This window comes from Hippoglossus hippoglossus, chromosome 24 (genome assembly GCF_009819705.1).
Source record: "Hippoglossus hippoglossus isolate fHipHip1 chromosome 24, fHipHip1.pri, whole genome shotgun sequence".
Classification (NCBI taxonomy): domain Eukaryota; kingdom Metazoa; phylum Chordata; class Actinopteri; order Pleuronectiformes; family Pleuronectidae; genus Hippoglossus; species Hippoglossus hippoglossus.
The window spans coordinates 7,661,776-7,681,449 of NC_047174.1; the positions used below are offsets into that span (position 1 = coordinate 7,661,776).

The following is a 19,674-nucleotide window of genomic DNA, read 5'->3' on the forward strand; positions in this document are numbered from 1 at the left end:
CCTCTGTGAAGAAATTGACGGCAAAAAATTAAAGAGGTTGAAAAGGAACTCAGTAGAAGAGGGGAATGCATGTTCAGGAATCACCGTATGGACCAGTTAATCATTTCTTCACCAGGTCAAGTCCATGATGAAATAGAAGAGTGTATATAAACACATGGAAGCAAAGGGGCAGAGGATATAAACAAATAAAGTCTGATTGGGTATCAGTGTTTTGTATGTTTATGGCATTTTAAGTTTCTGGTTTGTAATTTTCAGGGATGCCATTAGTCCATCAAGGTAAAAACAAAAAAAAAAGCTGAAAATGCCTTATTAAAAACATATAAATAAAAGGATATGTGAAAATAAAAAATATTTCATGCAGAGCTGGAAAGACAAAATCTAAAATTAGATCATAGAAATCACAAGAAAACAATTACGGTATTTTTTATTAAAAAAGACTCACTCTTCACTTAGCTGAGACACTGACTTATGCTTGAAAATCATGAGCCCAATTTAAAAAGAACTATCGATACTTTTGGCACAGAGGCTTCATTCTACCTGCCTCTGTGCAACATCTTTCTTTGAGTAAACAGTCCAATTTTGAGGACATGTCAGGTCAAGTGGAAAACAAGTATCCCTAATGCTAAAATATATATTTTTTGGCATCCCCCTTGAGTAACATGAAGACACTGTTAGATTAGACATTATAAAAATGGAGGGTGGCAAATGAAACAGCAAAGTACCTCAAAGGCTCAAATGCTTCTTGCAGTAATTGCCCTTCATTTTCTTGACAGATCGCGTTTACAAGGCTCAGCAACCCAAAAAGGAGTAGTTCAGTTTCACCAGCTCCATCCAGGATTTTAATACACATTCCCAGCTGTTGATCCAGGTCCTACCTGACCTTCAAATGATTGGATCATTAAATGACTAAAAAAAGCCACACTCCACCTGAACATATTATTGTTTTCAATGTGCACAGATGCAGAGTTTCAAGTCCGTTGGTTCACAATATTTAGCTGCATATGTATGTAAAGAAAATACTTTTAAGTTAATAAACTGTCTGAGTAGAGTTATTCATGAGAAAACAGTTATTGTTACACAGTTTCTATTTCTCATTGTAAAATACGACAGTATGGAAAAAGACCAGTTATTGCAGTTCTTTATTAAATCAAGCTAGTTAATGAAAGTGATATGACCCCCCCCAGCAGTACTGAGAAGAGTCCAGTTAAGATTACTAAATTGACAATGAGCATTTCAATGACATAACAGCATGCACATAGAAATGCTCTTTTATCTGAGAAGATACTGAGGTCTGGGTTAAAAATAAAAACACACAGAAACCAGAACATTTCGTTACTGTAATTGTTACACTGCCCTAATAACAGTCTACCAACCTTCAAACTGAGCAAAACATACGAGTTGTTGTTGTGATCTGGGTGAATTTAAACAGATGTCTGCATGTTTTGATGAGGACAACAGAAAAACAACCTGAGAAAATTATTATATTTAACATTTATCATCACTCATTAGTTAGCATGCAAAACTCAAGTACTGTTGCTCTAGAACGAGGATTTAAAAATCCCAGCGCTTTCTCCATCGCAACTCAGCAAATGGTAACAGTATCTACTTTAACCAGTTCGCACTGTGAGCTAATACAACACAAAAGTTATTTGCATTTTTTTTGTAATTTGTTACCACAGATAAACATTTTGATCCAGAAGTGCTTGCATTTTAAGTATACGTTGGTACAAATGGGTATTTAAAATAAATTATTGTTCATTTCAGTATCAAACATGATGAAGTGCTAAGTGAGGATGAGGAACAGAAACACCATTTAACAACCTCTTATAACTTAATGGTCTTATGGCTTCAAAGTATCTCCTGCTTTCTGTAACGTCCTTATGAATCCAAATCTTCAGTGTAAGTGTTCAGTCTTACTGTTCTGACTTTGGGCTGTGGAACTGAATGACACCATACTTCCCACTGGTCATCCAGTCTGGCTCTTGGGAGGTGAGCTTTTCCCCTTGGCCTGGCTGCAGACCGACCTGGACGTTAGCTTTGAGAGTCCTCAGGCTACAGAGTGGCGCTGGCGTAAAACCTCGTAGTGCGGTTCCGAAGCCCGCTGTGTGGTCCCATTCCCTGTCCCCCGTCAGCTTCCTGTAGTTCAGATCACCTTTAAACAGCACCAGGTCTGCCCCCTGCAGCGTCGCGTACAAGTCAGGAGCATCAGCCGCCATGTCGTTGAACTCATGGGGCTGCGTCCAGAAGGGATGGTCATGGTAGGACCACACACCCTCCTTCACGTAGCTCTGCCACTGTACACCACTCTTGGACATCCACATGTGATTGGCTGCCATGGTCTGCCGGATGGTCCACTGGAAATCGTTAGCTGTGACATCAGAGACAAACCACGGGATACATTTGCCGTGGAAATGGATCTCCCGTGCGAGGCCTGAGGAAACCAGGAAATCTGCTAAGACCAAGTCGGAGACTAACTCAAAGCCAGCATTGTCTAGTACAATGTCCACTCGGCCTGCAGTGATTTTTCCTGACAGTCCGGGTCTTTGGGCAGAAATGAGAGTCAACCATACCAAGTTGGAGTCGTCCACCAAGATGAAAGGTTGTAGGCTGCTGAGGGAATCTAATGGACTGGCCTTCTGTGAGTTCTTTTGGCCTGCAGAGATGGACAGGTCGCACTTGTTTCCCCACAGAGAAACCTAGACAGAGGCAAATAAAAAATGTGATTGTTAAATAATTACCGCATGTTGAATAATATAAATCTGTAGAACATCTACAGATTTTGGTTTAAGGAGTGCTTATTCTTCAAATGCGTAGCTGCCATAGCTTAAATCAGGACACAAGGTTTTACTCACCACTATATAAATAAGCTAACATAAAACACACCACAATAAGTGATGTAATGTAGTGAACAAGTTGGTGAAAATCTTGAGCCTTACATCATGATGGATAAGTGCTGCATCAAGTTAGGATTTGCTTGATTATAAAATATAACATTTCTCAGTCAAGGAATATATTCAAACCTGATTATTTACTCCGCTCGAGTGGAACAGCAAAGATAGAAAAGTGACGTGTGGATTAATTAGTTTTTGTAATTTGTTTTAACTCAGCTGGGAATCATAGCAAGTTTCCCCAATAAGGTATTTAAGATACTGACCTTCAGTAGTTTGTTGAAATTGTCAAGCAGCTGATTCTTAGAAAGCTCTTCCTTGCTCTTGTTGACACCCCCCAAGTATGTACACAAGGCCATTACAGCCTGCTGAGACTCAAAATAGCTCTGAGTCTTTGCCTCATTGAAGACGTCATAATCACTGATGGGAGGACTGCAAGAAAAGCAGAAATACAATCATGACTGGAGGAGAACTACAACACAACAGAGAAGGAAAACTGAATTTACTTCTCCTATGGCTGGGTAATAACTCAACACTTAAATTGTATATCATTTACTGAATGTTGTGTTTATTAGTGCAATTCCTTGAATATTGCAATAATGAGAATAATAATCGATTTTCAGTATTAAGTGACAGAACAAAAATACTATGATAGTTGATTAGAAGAATATATGGACAAGTGATAGAGGGAAAGCAGTTCTTGAATCTCAGATCATTTCCCTCAGATCTCAGATTATTTACTTACATTACTAGAAGGTACTGGTAATTTAAAATGTGGGGTTGGTTATAAGGACTGGTAGTTATGGTCCATAGGGATTATAAACATAGTATATAATAACCAATCATCTTGTATTACAGTTACTGTCTAGTGCAATGTGACAGACATCATATGATTTTATAAATAGAGCAGCAGTAGATCCCAATAACAGATGTTATCTCACTTGAGCCAGAGGGCCTCCTGTATCCTCCGGTACATGTAGCACTCCACATAAAGCCACGGAGACTGGAACCAGCTGACGGAGTCCTGGTCCCCCTGCGGCCTCTGGTTTCTCTGCAGGTACTGGTTCCACGACTCGGCGTCCTGCAGGCTGTCTGTCAGTGCCAACACTGGCTTATCGGTTTGAAGCTCATTCCTCAGCTTGGACAGCATACCTATGGTTTGCTTCTCTGCCCGGATGCCCTCCTGTGTGGACACCAAGAGGAAACGCATGCACGAGTTGAAGGGGAAAGGTTTAGACATGTGCCTCATCATTCTGGATGGAGTTATTCTCACCTCTCCATATTCTTCAAAGAACTTGTTTTTGTTGCGATGGATTGTGTCCACAACTTTAGTCAGGATGGTGGGCAGCCGGTCTCTGATGGTCAAATAAGCAAACGACCTGCAGGGAACGGAAACAGTCGTTAACAAAGCACAGCCTCCTCTATTTACACTGCAGCATCCGTTTGCACCCATAAGCTAAGCAGCGAATTAGCAAGGTGCTAATTAGCCCTTGTTCCGCAGGCATTTCGACTGTAAAAAATGCTAGCATGCTAGCATCAACAAACCTCTTAGCATGCTAGCAAATAGCTAATGCTAGTGTCGGTTTAAACGCGACAGTGCTAGCGTTACACAGCCGTTTTAATACCTCGGTGTTGTCGCACACAGTATTTAACGTGGTGGTGTTGTGTTTAAACCAGCTGTCAACCTACCCAACCACTTTAGCGGACAGCGAGGGAGGAACTCCGTGAACACACTTGTCGGCCGCCATTGTTGTTGCAGCAGGAGACGGTTCAAATTCAAACTTTATCGATAACGCAGTTCCACGACAGGAGCAGAGTGTGACGCGACTGCGGCGTGAAATGGGGATTTTCTTTTCTCCCGTGGACGTGACGCAGCAACGAAAAATAATCCCATCGAGCTCAGTTTCCTCCGATTCTAGTAGAACTCATATTGAACATGTGTTTCCTGCTTCCCTGTAGAGTTCAGGTGTCATCCAGGACGCGATGCTACCACCCAGCGGCCAATGCGCAAACTGCAGTGTCGGGCATGTGGCGTGTTGTTGCTGCCTGCGATTATATTTCAGAGATGCTGCAGCGCACCGTGTTTGATTCCCTGTGACGCCCCCTCTGGTTCGCACGCACACTTCAAAGTGAATCTGTGTGAGGAGTATGAAGCTGGGGCACAAATCCGCTGCTGCAGCATCCCTCGTTGTCCGGGGCAACGGGTCGTCACGGAGACATTCATTCGCCCCCACCCCCAACTCCCATAAGGCATTTTGGCGGGAAAGGAAGGGGGGGTAGAGTATGGTTTCTCCCCCCCTAGATAGCGTGTGTGCATGTGTAGCCTCTTCAAGCAGCACTTCTGGCCTCATCGTGGATGTGGGCAACTTTAGGCCCACATCCACGATGTGGGCTATTGTAAAATAGCAAATGTGGCCCAAAAAACCCCCGAAACAATTTTTGGCAGACATGCATTGCTCTCGAAAAAAGGATGAATCTGGATGTGAGCCCAAAGTGGCCCATGTGGTGAACGGTGAACATGGCCCAAATAGCACCATACAGATCCTGGCCACCTTCGGGTTGATATGCGGTTGTGCTATGGCTCACATGTGGCCCATATCTGGCAAACAGGAGCGGATCGCCAAAGTACCATGTGCAGTATGTGGGCCAAATCTGGGTCAAAACTATTTTGCTTTGTGGACGAATATACAAACAGCGTAATCACAGTTTTTCATCGCCTGGGTTTATGTAGTTTAGTACACTATGTCTTTTCTGTTTAAATTTTTACCACCCAATCTGAAACATATTCCTTGTTTCCACTCCTCTAAGGCCTGAAAACATGATGAAACACAGGGGCACTGTGAAGAAGACCTAACCCATGACAAAATAACAGGCATCAGAGTTTACGGTGCATTTTGGGGAAGGGGAACCGGGACTGCTGCTCCTTCCTCTTTTGAAGAATATGACCAATTGATTGGCTACACGCACGGTTTGGCCACTGGGCTGGAGAGATACGCATACCGGTTGATTCTGGTGGTGTGTTTATACTCTCTCTCTCTATTTCTCTCTCTCGCTCTCTCTCTCAGATCAGCCCCGGTCACTATGGGAACACAGGCCTTTGTCAGGATGTGGGGTCCTTGGGAGTAGGAGTCCAGCTGCGTCCACCTCCGGTTGTTCATCCACCACCGGCCTCCCATCCCCCCACCGGGGCCCCCAGGCTGTGGCCGGATCTGTTTTTCTGAAAACCGAGCGAGGAATGACTCACCACTCCGGTTTCAAAACAGGCCACGAACAGGGCGGCAGTTAACGATTACAGGCCCTGTTTAAACAGGTGTTTGAGCTCACCACACACACAGAGACACACACAGACACACGCACGCACGCACGCAGTCGTCTCATGCAGCACTAGCAGCAGCAGCAAGCTTTCTCTTAGCATTTCATATGAAGGACTGAATATGTCGTGCGTGAGAAGTCGCTTGAAATCGTGCACTGACGTCAGGATCAACCAAATCAGACGCTGGTCTCACTGCAGTTCTTTATAAGCAATTTCACGCAGTTTGTGCTGATGGATTTGAATATGCATTGTTGCAGGAAAAATCAATTAAATGGAAATTTGTGGCAGGGCAGTCATGTGAAAGTCTAGCCTGAGTCTCTTTTGAATGAGCTGTTCTGAGAAGAGTGAAACCAGAGAGAGATGAGGGGGGTATAAGAGAGAAGGATTTCCCGGAAGTTGGAAGGTTATCACAGAATGTATTGATATTACTGGTGAGAGCTCTTTCAATAAGCCCCTGCTGTGGCCTTTTCAGCAAAGTAAACATGTTTTGCTTTGCTGTGTGAAAACATCTACCACTGGTCTCAATCAGTGTTTTGTTTGTGAAACATTTTGTTCTCACCTTCTATTATCTAATTAATTTCAGCAAACGTTAAGGACAGGATCAGATCTAGCCGTTTGTTGACGGCACAGGGACTTAAAGGTCCCCAGGTCCTGTCCACATGTCTGTCCCCTCCCATGTCTTCCCTCTCGTTTTACACACTCTCACCCACCCTCTGTCTGCCCAACCAACAAGCACCGTCAGAGAGCTACAACTTGCTTTAGTCATGGCCCTTCTGTGGACTCTCTGTCCTAAGGCTGAAATGCAACTCTGTAATGACTGGCCTGGGGGGGGGGAGAAAAACTGTGTTTACACTGGAAGGACATCCACTGATGACAAAATCTGATGACGAAATATTGACGTGACTCCAAAGTGCATTGGAGAAAAAAGGTCCCTTTACGTGTCGAGCCAGCATGTGGTGGAGCTCTTGTTTCCAAGATCCCCACTCCTTCCCTTTACTGGTAATTACTTATTTTCATTATGGTTTTCCCGTAGACATTTTCCTTAGACTATTTCGACAGGCAAGCTTTTGTTGCAATCACAAAATAATCGCTGTAATAAGCAGGGCTAATTACCTCTTTCACGCAAAAGCAACGGGCCACAGATATGATGTTTGCTGTTGGTGTGACTGGGTTATTAAAGGTTATTAAATCCACAGAAGGTCTATGCTAATGTTTACCACTGGGAATTTATATGCAGGTCCTGGGGAAGGTGTGCGAGGGGGAACACAGGTTACTGTGCACTGGTGTTGATGACAGTAACAGCCTTTGAGGAAAAAGTCAGTTTTCACTACTAGCATCACTCAGCTCTCTGCCATTATACCCATTCATTTAAACAGGTGCTTGAAAATGAGTCTAACTTCATAGATCAAAGCTGAAGAAATTAAAAAAGTAAACTTTACAAATATAAACTCTATTATTGACCTATCCTTCATATTTTATAACATTTACAGCAAACGTTTATAGATGTATAGATTGTTAAATAATCAATTTATCTAATATTGTGGTCACATTTTTTTGTTTATTGAAAGAAATATCAAAGTACAGATGTGCCTTAACAAAATATACAAATAATAGATGAAAACAAAGCTATAGCATATACAGCAATAAAAAGATATAAATACACACACATAATTTTTATATATGTAAGTTTGTTCTCTATTCTTTGTTTCTCTTTTTAACATCAACCTGCCTGGGACTGCAGACTCTGGTACATTTATATGAACAATTGTGCTCATTATAATGAATCTACACTCTCCCTTTTAAATAAATAAAAGTTATACATATATCAATACAGATGTAGATTTTCTCTGATATCAAATCTTGTTGAAATAAAACATTTTTAATTGTGATTTAAACCTCATTTTGTAAAATTGTAATTTTTGTCTACATATCAAACAACTCTTGCGTGACTGCTGCTTATTTATTACTCATGAAGAATTCATAGATGGAAAAAGTCCTTTATTATTAATAATAAAAATGTATAATTTCCTATAAAAGTGATGTTTTTTTTTTTTATATTCGTGTTTCTAAAACTAACTCAAACTAAAAAGCAATTTGAAGTATTGTTTGAAAACGCAGCTAAGAGGAAATACAAGAGGCCTTCCTGTAAAGTTTAAAAGTAAAGAATAAACCCTCGTAAACTGTTATTTCAGTAAAGGGAACTCCCGCAGAATTAAAGATGTCGTTTGAGTTTCTAATGTTCACCGGCGGTCACGACGCTCCGGGAGCGGATCTAACGTTCACTCCTCCGCCCTCTGCTCAACGGCTGTTTCTTTTTTGGGCTTTTTTTTTTTTTTTTCTCCTCCAACCCTCAGTCATGTGATTGTAACGTAAAACCCCTAAACCGGAAAACACCGACGGACGGACGACCCTCTCCGCCGCCGACGAATGCTGCGTTCGCGAGGAGGAGCGGTACAAGCTGCTGCTGCGAGCCCAGAGAGGACGGACGAGTCCCCGGTGACAAAACCCCTACACACGGCGGCGACGCTCCACGGATCTCCACGGAGAAGCAGGTACGGCCGCCGTTAGCGAACACAACCCGCCGGTCGGTTTGCGTTATTCGGCGACTTGTGTGCGCTTTTTGTCGCTAACTGTAACCGTCACGGTGGAAGTTAAAGGAAACGCGTTTGTGACCATCCCCCGCGCCTCTCTCTCCCTCCCTCCCTGTGTGTGTGTGTGTGTGCGCGCGCCCCCCTCCCTCCGTTTTCTCCCGCTAGCACTAGCAACCGACGGTCGGTGCCGGCGCGCTCCCTGCGTCGTTAAATAGAAAAAAGCCTGTTTACGCTCCGCTGCTGTTTTTCTCTGCTCGCGTCGCCGCACCGTCGTATTCCCGAAGCGTGTTTACGTCCCGCACCCGCTCCGCGCTCATTCGGGGGTTTTGTTTTTTTTAAACGGTGAATAACAGAAAGTCTCACTACGGAAGTGAGCGTTCCACGTGTCTACATGCAGGGGCGGGGCTTAGCGCTTGCAAACAAGTTAGTATTGATCAGCGCGTGGTGCTGTGGCTAACTTGATCATGTGATTTCAAACGGGGCCGATTGCGCCTGATCGATACTTAGTTGTGTGTGTGTGTGTGTGTGTGTGTGTGTGTGTGTGTGTGTGTGTGTGTGTGTCTCTCAAAGAACAGGGCCCTTTCTACATTGGATTGCAGAAGTCTGCATATATAAGCAGAAGTTGTAGCATTACAAGTACTTTATAAATTATTTCAAATAACATCTATGTGAAGGAATAATAGGAGCCACACATCTGCAGATTTACCAATAGAGATCACAGCTTCACACGTGAATCTATCAGTCTTTGCATATTCCTCATATTTCCAAAGTCTGGAATCAGACAATCTGACTAACGGATTATATCAAATTCAAACGTATGCAGTTTAGGTTCATTCCATATATCATGAGTCTGCTACCCTTTACCAATCAAACACAGATCCACCAAACAAACATATTCATCGTTAAAAATAATTGTGACACTCGAGCACATATTTGTAATCATGTCGGACGCTCCGTGACTTGGTTTCTTGGGTAATACTTAACTGAAGCCTTTTGATCACTCAGGGGCTGCAGCTTAAAGGTGTATATTTGAAGTATTTAAATGTGGGATGATAGGTAATGGAGATTGTCTGAGTTCCTCGTGAGGAGAGTTAAAGGGGACTGCAACTCAGTCAGTAAATCCTCCTGATGGTCAGTTCTTGTTAGAACTAGAAAGGTCTGTTGTGTTTAGATAGTTGTAACATTCATAGAGTTGTTATTATTAGTCGTATTATCAATCCCTCTGCCAGTTATTGCCTTGCTTAGCTGTTCTGTTCTCAATCATCGTTGCTGGTTTTGTCTGACAAAGAAACCAAGGAGTGTGAACACATTTGTTTGAAAGAGGAATGAAACTATTTTATGATCAAAATAGTTGTTGATCAATCAGATAAGTGTAACACACTACACTTTAGCTGTACTACTAACTACAGCCCCCAAGATGGCCATACAAATAACTAAAGGACTCTAACAATAGTTTCTAGTGAATATAATGAATGTGGGCTTTATTGCTGTGTTATTTGTAGCTAGGTGTCCCATATAAACTGACAACTGAGTGTATATTGAAGTTGTGGATGACTTTAGCCGGGCTGGTGGCTGTTGTACATCTTTAGTGCTGCTGCTTTACCGCCTTCCACATGATGCTGAAACCTATCCATCTCCTGCAGCGCAAGCATCTTTGCCCTCTGACCTCCCTGATGGAATACACATGTGTAGTGAGCTTTTTGACTGTGTTGATACACAGCAGAGGAATGCAGGGCTGCAAAATGATGATCCATCAGAGGTAAATGGGTCGATGAAGTCGTCGCCCTCTGTCTTTACACATTTCTCTGCCCGTGTGGGGCTGAGAGAGGAGGCCGACCCTGCTGAGATCCACCCGTCCTGTTTCCATTCTCCACTGGAAGGGGGTCGAACCAGTTCTGCCTTAGGAATGTGTGCCGACACCCATAACCCCGATCATGTGATGGCCCGAAGGCCTCGTAGTCCTCCAGTGACCTTTGAGGTCAACCCCGCCCATTTCACTGGTCTCCAGTGTGGAGCTCTTAGGCTCCGAGATCGAACATGGAGGGTTCTGGCTTCATCAGTTCCCTGCAAAGTGGTGTTTTCAGTGCATCAGGACATCGAGCTGCACAGATAATGAACTCTGCTTTAAGCGTCAGTGTCTCATTAACATTTAGTGGCCATCCTCTGCAGCTGTAATACCCTGATGGTGAAGTCTATTTATATCAAAGCAACAGGGACAAATGACACATTAGAGGTTTATACAGATAGATTTTCCCATAACCTTGCTCTAGAAATTTGACATTGACATGATAAATTATTCAATTACTATATTGTTATTATTTATTACACATCATATTTCTATGGCTGTGTGTTCATCCTATCCATCCCAGGACTTATGGGATAATTATCTTCTGGAAATTGTTATAAGAGGAACAAAGCTGGTTTCTTAAGTGGTGAGGCGGCTTGTACAGGAAGCAGCCTGACAACTGTGGTAATCATCTGTTTGCTAATATGCTCTTAAAAATATTCAGAACAAGAATATCTCACTGTCGTATGTCCTGGAAAAAATGACCTCACATATAACTTGTTGTAACTCTTAACTAACATTGCAGAACATCTCCAAATGCTCACTGGTACGATACAATGAACAAAGCAGATCCAGATGTTTAAGTTTTCCGTCGCCATACCACTAATCTGCATTATTTTCTACGAGGTTAAAAGTTAGACAAATTGTCTCTAATGTCAAAAATGATTCTCCACCATTGTGTTAAGTTCGCCTTTACAAGGTCGTTAGATCACCCCTGTCAGCCCGACCCTTTGTGGTCACAATAAACCGGTCTCCTTCCAGACAGGAAACTCACTGCTGCCTACGTGTGTGTGTGTGCGTCTTTGTGCAGGTTGAAGAATGGAGTTGGCCAACCATGGTCTTATCCTGCTGCAGCAGCTTAACGCTCAGAGGGAGTTTGGCTTCCTGTGCGACTGCACTGTGGCTATCGGAGATGTCTTCTTCAAAGCCCACAAAGCCGTCCTCGCTGCCTTCTCCAACTACTTCAGGATGCTCTTCATTCACCAGGACAGGTACAGGAGGAATTCAGCAACACTTATATGAGACTCGGGTTTGGTATCAAGTTAAAAAGCACTATTAAAGAAAACTCAACTCCAAATTTTGATGCCAAAACTACAGATGACACAGAAATATCATAGAAACTCATGCTGTCAAACATAAAGACGCTGGACTGTATCTAAACCTTTTTAGAGTTACAATCCAACACCTAATGTCATTATTCAAATTAGTGGATTGGATTGAGATGGTCTATAAAGGCATTAAAGTTAAAACAGATCAGACAACATGGGGTGATTGTTTCCCCAACTGAGCTCAGTGCATCCAAACAGATTTATTCACGTGTACATTTGTAAAACTCAATGTCCAGTGACTTCATTATGTGTTCTTCATACAGTAGATAAAGAGGAGCGCTCACTTTTCTGTTTTGTTTTTTATTGGCCGAGACCTGCAGCATCCACCATCGCTGATACTGATTCTAATCATTTATTATAAAAACCTTCCACATCTTTTGTCACTATTTAACTCTAAGGTGTTTGCTTCTCAGTGACTGTGTGCGCCTAAAGGCTGCTGACATCCAACCAGACATCTTCAGCTACCTCCTCAACCTGATGTACACGGGCAAGCTTGCTCCCCAGCTGATAGACCCTGCACGGCTGGAGCAGGGAGTCCGATTCCTGCACGCCTACCCACTCCTGCAGGAGGCAAGCCAGTCAGTGTATTCACAACGCGAGCAAAGCATCAACCTCTCCACCTCCCTCTATGGCATCCAGATCTCTGACCAGCAGGTGGCGCTGTCAGCCAGACTTGCCTCTCGACGGCAGCTCTCCTCTCCCTTAGATGTCGATCAGCTCATGTCAGAGGGGAAGTTTCCATCCACGTCGGCGGCCACAGCTTCGTACGGCAACTCCTCGCCATCCAAGCTGGTTTCCTCGCCCATAGACATGGAGGCCTCGACCAGTTGTGCTAAGCCTGATGGTGAGGAGGGGGGAGCCAGCATGCTGACTGGACATGGTTCCTTGGCCAATGCCATCCTCCATGTGAAGCCCAGCATCATGAAGAGGAACGCCTCCTTTAGAAAGCATTATTCCTGTCACATGTGCAGGAGCCGATTCACCCAGAGAAGCCTGCTGAGAGAGCACCTCCTGCAGCACAGCCTAGCTGTTCAGCAGAGCCTGACTGAGCCCAGTAACGCACTCTCACCTGTCATGTCGGTTGAACACAGCATGTTAGAGGTAGAGGGGATCCTTAGGGGAAGCAAGCCAGGGTCAAGTGCCTCCGCTGCAAGTACAGCGGTCGAGATAATCAGTGACAACGAGCAAACGCCTGTTTCAGGCACCAACTCAGACTCTCCCCGAGCAGAGGTGTCCACATCCAGCTGGGGGGTGGGGGGAATGAATCATCAGGCAGACACACCCCCTCCGTCAGACATTGCGGACATCGACAACCTGGAGAGCGCCGACTTGGACCGCGAGGTGAAGCGGCGGAAGTACGAATGCTCCACCTGTGGCCGCAAGTTCATCCAGAAGAGCCACTGGCGCGAACACATGTACATCCACACGGGAAAGCCCTTCAAATGCAGCGCATGTGGCAAGAGCTTCTGCCGGGCCAACCAGGCAGCCCGCCACGTATGCCTGAACCAGGGCGCCGACACCTACACCATGGTGGACCGACAGAGCATGGAGCTGTGCTCCGCAGGAGACGACAGCAGCCAGATGGAGGCGATGTTCTTGGGCTCATCAAAGCCTTATAAGTGTAACATTTGTGCGACCACCTTCTCCAGCCCCAATGAGGTGATCAAGCACCTGTGCTTCACCCAGGGGGGATTAGTGGGACTTCAGGGAAACGCAGGAATGCTGCTCCAACGTGAAGATTTGTCTAAAGATGAAGGCTCTGATGCTTCCAACTCTGGCACCCCGCTAGAACCCATAAAGACTGAGGAGATCCTCGTAGAGTAGTGCCAAAACTGTGTTTCTGTCCTTTTTAACATGTTTATCTTCTAAATTATGGTTAATACGTAAGCTAAAGCTAGTCAGGGTATGTATGTTGGAGGTTCTCATGCTAATAATTAAAGTTTTTTGGGGGTTTTGTTGAGTACAGTATTTTTCTGTTTATTTGATCCTGTGTTTGAAAATGTTTAAAGTTAATGGCCTTCATCCACATCATAAAGAAAAGCTAAAAGTGAATACAAATCACATTTGGCTCAATGTTAAGCTAAACCCCAACAAGGGAGATGAAAGTGTTTCCTCTCGTCGTTTTAGAGTCAGAGGCTGCACACGCAGACGTTCTGTACAAAAGGAAGAGGAAGCGGAGACAGTTCCGGAAGAGAAGGCATGTTGTGAGATGAGTTGGCTGAGGGAAGGTTTGTGGAGAGGAAACTTCTAACAAACCCACTCGAGCTGAACAGGACAGCTGTTTCTCTATGGTTGTATTCAGCGGCTGATTCTGCACATCCGGTCTAGATTATAATCCCTGCTCAAAGCACACAGAATATTCAGGCATGAGACAATCTGTGTTGATGTGAGAAAGTACATTTCTCTTCCATTTACGTTTTGGCTCAGCAGAATGAACGTCTTGAAATGTAGAGTTAGGAAAGTTAATCACACCCTTCAACGCAACCACCAACTTTGTTTGGTTGGCTGGATTCTGTGTGATTGCAACATATTAAAACACAACAGATGTTGGTCAAATCACAAGAAACCTTGATTATTTCAACTTTTCTTATTTACTTGTTATGTTGCGTAACTCTTAAATAGGAACATGTCCCCCCCCCCCCCCCCCCCCCACAAATACCTTGGTGCTAGATGATCCTGTACAATGTTGACTGCGTTATCATTTGCTTGCATCTACTCTTAAAAAAAACCTAAATTCATTTCACATGCTTTTCTAATTTTGTATACAGCGCTATATTTACAAAGAATACATTATATTTCAAAGTTGTATATATCTATAAGTAGACAAATAGGTTTCAAAGTAGGAATACATTTGGTTTAACAAGAGTATGTTTTAGGGATGGGCATGAGTCAAATCTGAGCTGGATTATCTTTGTTTAAACTTTTAAGAACAAGTTCTATTTTAAAGATAATTCTTTTCCCATTGCCAAATTTTTACTAATTGCTAACCTCCTTATTCATTTTTTTTGTACAAAGGGAAACTTGCTCTGTATTGTAGATGGATAATAATGTAAATCTTCTGACATTTATATTTGTTCTTTATCTTTGTCCCGATCAGATAGGATATGTAGTGGTTGCAACATTAGTAGTTTATTTTAAAGGACAAAACATTGATGGGAGAAAATATGATAAAGTTTGTTTCAGTGTGGAGGTCTCATTTAAACTCAGGCAAAGGTGACAGTGTGACAGAGAGTTGGTTTTAATATGATGTTTGCGAGAAATCCGTGAACAGGGTGATGTCTCTGGACACGTGTGTTATAGAAATGTGTTATTTATTATAAACGTACAGCAACATCTAATCTTTGGGACAACACCGACACTTCCTGTGTACTACTGATGACTGGAAATTGTGAAAAATATTTACATCCATGTCCAATAAATGTGAAGCAAGCGAAAGGATGAGGCAGTTACATAATTTGTCACGTTTAAACATGTTAAGCGTGATAATCCAGCTCCAGCAGTATAATTTTAAAATGAGATAATACCAGTGAACATCTGTTTTGATTTCTCTGTCGCAAATCTGCAATTTATCTGTGAACTTCTATAATTTTATCAGTCATATTTCACAATGTCCTTGGCGACAGGTCTGTAAAACTGTCAATATTATTGTTTCATTCAGAAGTAAATAAATTCCAAACTGAATTGTTGAGTTAGTATAAAATTACACTTTTTGGTGCAAATTTGTTGTTTTGTGGGTTTTTTCCAATTATCCAATCCATTAGATTTCAAAAAGTCATGTCCTCCAAATTTCTACATAAAATCCAATCATTTCAATATCCTCTTGTTACCTGACACAGCAGGGATTACAGTAGACACCAGTTTAATACTTCACACAATTTATTAATGTGATTCGTAACATAACTTCAAAGATGAGTGATTAACCGAACCACACAAAATCACATTAATCCTTTAAAAATATTATAAAACTTTGCCTTTGTTGAATTTTTTGTACCTGTTTCCACTTTTTAATTCTATTTTAATTTTAGAAAAAAAAAAAGCCCATCCCTAGTACATTTAATGTGCATTGTATTTTTTTCAGTTTTTATTTTGAGCCATTTCCACCCTGACAAAAGTTTCATCCTCAACAGTGGCTTTGTGACAATGAAGATGACGACAATGTTTTTGTTTTATTTTGTAGTATTGAGAAGTTGTTGCTCTGATGCAATGAGCCCAGTGTTTAGCTAGATGGCGCTGTTCTTCTTTGCTCTGCTCAGGTCTGAGGTGAAGGGGAAATCTATCTGTTCTCTGTGGAATATAAATCAATATTCAACACATTGTATTTCACAAAGATTAATGTTGAATCAATAATAACTTATGTCTGTGAGCATAATCTAACAAGTGTTTCATATCAACTGACAGAGAAGGATTCTTGTTTGTGTCTTGTTGAAATGCTGTACTACTGACATTCATTTCTTAGAGCTCAATTAATTCATGTGCTTTCTATATGAACCAATTGAAATGCTGCCCCCCCCCCTCCCTGAATTGGATTGATCGTCTCTAACGCAAGTCTACGTTGTGTCTTTTGTGTGTTTTAAACATCTCAGTATCTCAGGAAGAGGAGGAGTGTGAAATAGTCTTTTCTGTCCACTGTTGTTAACCAAATCAATCATTTAAGGACGAGTGAGGACCCCAACCCATGATACCTGAGTGCACACATAACCCCCCACCCCCCAGTGCCCATCTGACATCTACTGTGATCGGTCTGTGTTCTCAGGAATGTGAGCAATCCTTCTGTACAAACCCTTTTTCTTTCAGTGAAGAATGAACAATAAAAACGTGATCTTTTTTTTTATAATTGCGTGTGTTTTGGTCTCATCTCTGCCTGAACACAACGGCATCAGGAAAAGTTCCTCGTGATAACACACCTATCAACAATTCTTGTTTCTCTTTATTGATATTATTTCAAGACTGATTTACTTTATTTTCATTCATATGTGTTTATGCACTCGCCTCCAATTCTGGATACCTTCAGGAGGAGTTATAGATGTTGGCAAATACATTATTGAACCTACAGTTCATCATAACTTCAAAAACCTTTAATTTATTCAATGTTTTGGGTAAAAAAACACATTACGAATTGGTTTTAATCTTTTTTCCCCGATGTAAATAATGGACGAATAATATATTATAAGATCCGGAAATTAATACGAAGCACACATCAACTTTCTCTACCTTTATTGATTGAAATATAGACAAGAATCTGTATCCTTACTATTAACAGCTTGGAAAATATAAAAGGCAATTAAGACCATGCTACGTGAGTAATATGCTAAATGTCTGCAGGTTATTGTAGTTAATATTACAACAATATGATTTTAGGTACATACAGTAGGTATACAATCTGTACAAATGTTAACAGGTTCACAGTGTTACAAAAAGCAGGGAAAACTGACGGTGGCTGGGTGTCCTACAACTGAATGCTTTACATTATGCAACGAAATCCTTTAGTTTGCTTTAAATCGATTGTTTAATTCTTTTTTTACATAAAGCACGTGTCATGGATGTGTCACGTCTCTGGAGCCAGAGTGAAGGGAAGTGATGACCTAACAGGGGTCGGTGCTTCCCGGTGCTGCTCCGGTTTGGTCATAAAGCTGATTAAACTATGAGTCTCCAAAATAAAACGGATGAAAGAAGCACTCACCGTGACACAGAGCAACTTTGTCAACAATGGTTGTGAAATTTAACGAATACCGTTGAAACACATGTTTGTTTTGGTGCTTAAACTGGAATGTTTCATATCTTCTACCGTCCTAAAACATTTACCACTTTGCTTATGAAGTTATTAATTAGGTTTGTCGCCGAGCTTTAGGCATTCAACCGCATGCAACCTAAACAATAGAATTAGTCCAGTGAGCAATGGAAAGACCACGACTCCCTGATTTATCCTAACTCGATTTGGCTTTTAAATTAGGAAACTAAATAGCGTTTGCTGTTATTTATGGTACCATGCAGTCTATGTGTCTCTGTCTAAAGCCACAACAGTGAGTCTAGCGTTCTCAGTGAACCTGAGCTATCACGCTGGGTTGGGGGAACACGACACGAAGCAGGTTCTGACATAAGACTAAGCAGAGCAAAGACCATGTTCATACTCGATCGCCCTTGTTGACATGTACAGTTGAAGTCAAAATAACACAAATGACTGTATATTGAAGGGTGCGCTGCATTTTGGAGGCAACAGAGGGCGTCAACATACTGTATTTCCATGAAGAAATGTATACCGCCATAAAGACAGGTGTTAAACCTCAATAAAACTACCACACACCACTGAGACATATGTCACATAATAACTCAGAAAACCATTTAACAACGTGAACAGGGTTTGCTTTGTAACCGTTTCTTTCATGCACGTATTTTCCCAGCATGACTCTGTTGAAAAAAAAAAAACCAAACGTATCATTGTTTAGCAAATACCTCTGCCACATGACCAAATGTTGTTATAATCATATTTTATTGTATAATGACATGGAACAATGTGTAACAATATTTATTTCACAGTAAATCAGGCAGTGGTTTGTTTGTTGTCTTATCTACACTAAGCTTACTATGTGTCCTGTTAGGCTGCAGAGTGAAGAACACAGTGTGACGAGAGAATGTGTCAAAAGTCAAACACGTGGTGCAAATTCTGGTGGATAGCTTCATTCTCTCTGTTCTCGTCCCTGCACACAGTATCGTCGCTCACTCTCGGTGGCATCACACTTGTACCATGGTTTAGTTATAAATGCTACAGATGCTTGAAATAATCTTCAGAGTATGACAGAAAGAAAAAAAAGCTGCGGTACACAAATCACTTTTATGCAACATATTCGCACTTGTTTTGGTACATTTTACTTTTTTCAGATGTTTCTCCGTGTCAACAGTCATAATGTTACTCAAAAGAAGACCTACTGCTTCACAGCTTAATGTGGGAATTTTAAAAACAGGCAACACTGTCCATACAATAACAAAAGGGGACAAAAAAAGAAAAATAAAGACTTTGGGGTGAATGAAAGAATATTCAAGATATAAATACAATACACAAGATAATAATCCTCCGTCTCTTCACCTTCTGACACCATCTCACTCTCGCTACTATACACATACAAACACACGCGCGCGCACACACACATGCACAGACACACTCAGACCAGGTTGCGGACTCTCGCCTAATGTAGCAAGGGCAATGGAAAGTCACTGAGACATTGAACATACATCACACCGATTACAAGCCAGATGGAGATGCTTCTGAGGCATGGGACATGCGTGAGTGTGTGTGTGTGAGAGAGAGTGAGTGAAGGGGGCGAGGGTGTGGCGTCGCGTCCTCGTGACGGGGGTCTGCAGGATGGGGCCGGAGTACGGGTGGAAGGGGAGGTGGAGAGAACGGCAGAGCTGTTGTTCATCACTCAGTCTCTCTGGGCGGGGCCCAGTCTCAGCATAGAGCAGCCTCTCTCTCTCTCTCTCTCTCTCTCTTTCTCTCTCTCTCTCTCTCTCTCTCTCTCTCTCTCTCTCTCTCTCTCTCTTTCTCTTTCTCTCTCTCTCTCTCTCTCTCGTTCTCTCTCTCTCTCTCTCGTTCTCTCGTTCTCTCTCTCTCTCTCTCCGTTATCACTCACTTCCTGGTCCAGACAGTGCGTCTCCCAGGCATCAGTCTAGTATCTTCACCTGTGGTGGAGCAACACAAAAGCAGACATTAGGA

The 19,674-nt window shown here is 42.4% G+C and overlaps 3 protein-coding genes across 7 annotated transcripts in view; 1 reads left to right on the plus strand and 2 right to left on the minus strand.

Annotated features, from left to right (window-relative positions):
* Positions 1-1,121: 1,121 nt before the first annotated feature.
* Positions 1,122-5,007, minus strand: armt1 (acidic residue methyltransferase 1). The gene is made up of 5 exons (XM_034580195.1): positions 4,578-5,007; positions 4,162-4,267; positions 3,830-4,071; positions 3,155-3,320; positions 1,122-2,696 (listed from the first exon to the last, which is right to left on the minus strand). The coding sequence occupies exons 1-5, from the start codon at positions 4,634-4,636 to the stop codon at positions 1,914-1,916; spliced, it is 1,356 nt and encodes a 451-aa protein (XP_034436086.1). The 5' UTR covers positions 4,637-5,007; the 3' UTR covers positions 1,122-1,913.
* A 3,407-nt stretch (positions 5,008-8,414) lies between these two features.
* zbtb2b (zinc finger and BTB domain containing 2b) lies at positions 8,415-15,916 on the plus strand. The gene is made up of 3 exons (XM_034580046.1): positions 8,415-8,753; positions 11,669-11,849; positions 12,380-15,916. The coding sequence occupies exons 2-3, from the start codon at positions 11,677-11,679 to the stop codon at positions 13,788-13,790; spliced, it is 1,584 nt and encodes a 527-aa protein (XP_034435937.1). The 5' UTR covers positions 8,415-8,753; positions 11,669-11,676; the 3' UTR covers positions 13,791-15,916.
* Positions 15,917-17,165: 1,249 nt separating this feature from the next.
* Positions 17,166-19,674, minus strand: part of akap12b (A kinase (PRKA) anchor protein 12b) — a 45,125-nt gene continuing 42,616 nt past the window's right edge. For 2 of the 5 annotated variants that reach the window (XM_034579173.1, XM_034579174.1), the window contains one exon: positions 19,519-19,640. The gene's annotated coding sequence lies outside the window, so the exon portion shown is untranslated. Of the gene's footprint in view, positions 19,483-19,518; positions 19,641-19,674 lie in introns of those variants that run through there. The other 3 variants (XR_004613209.1, XR_004613208.1, XR_004613207.1) reach the window with 3 other exon arrangements.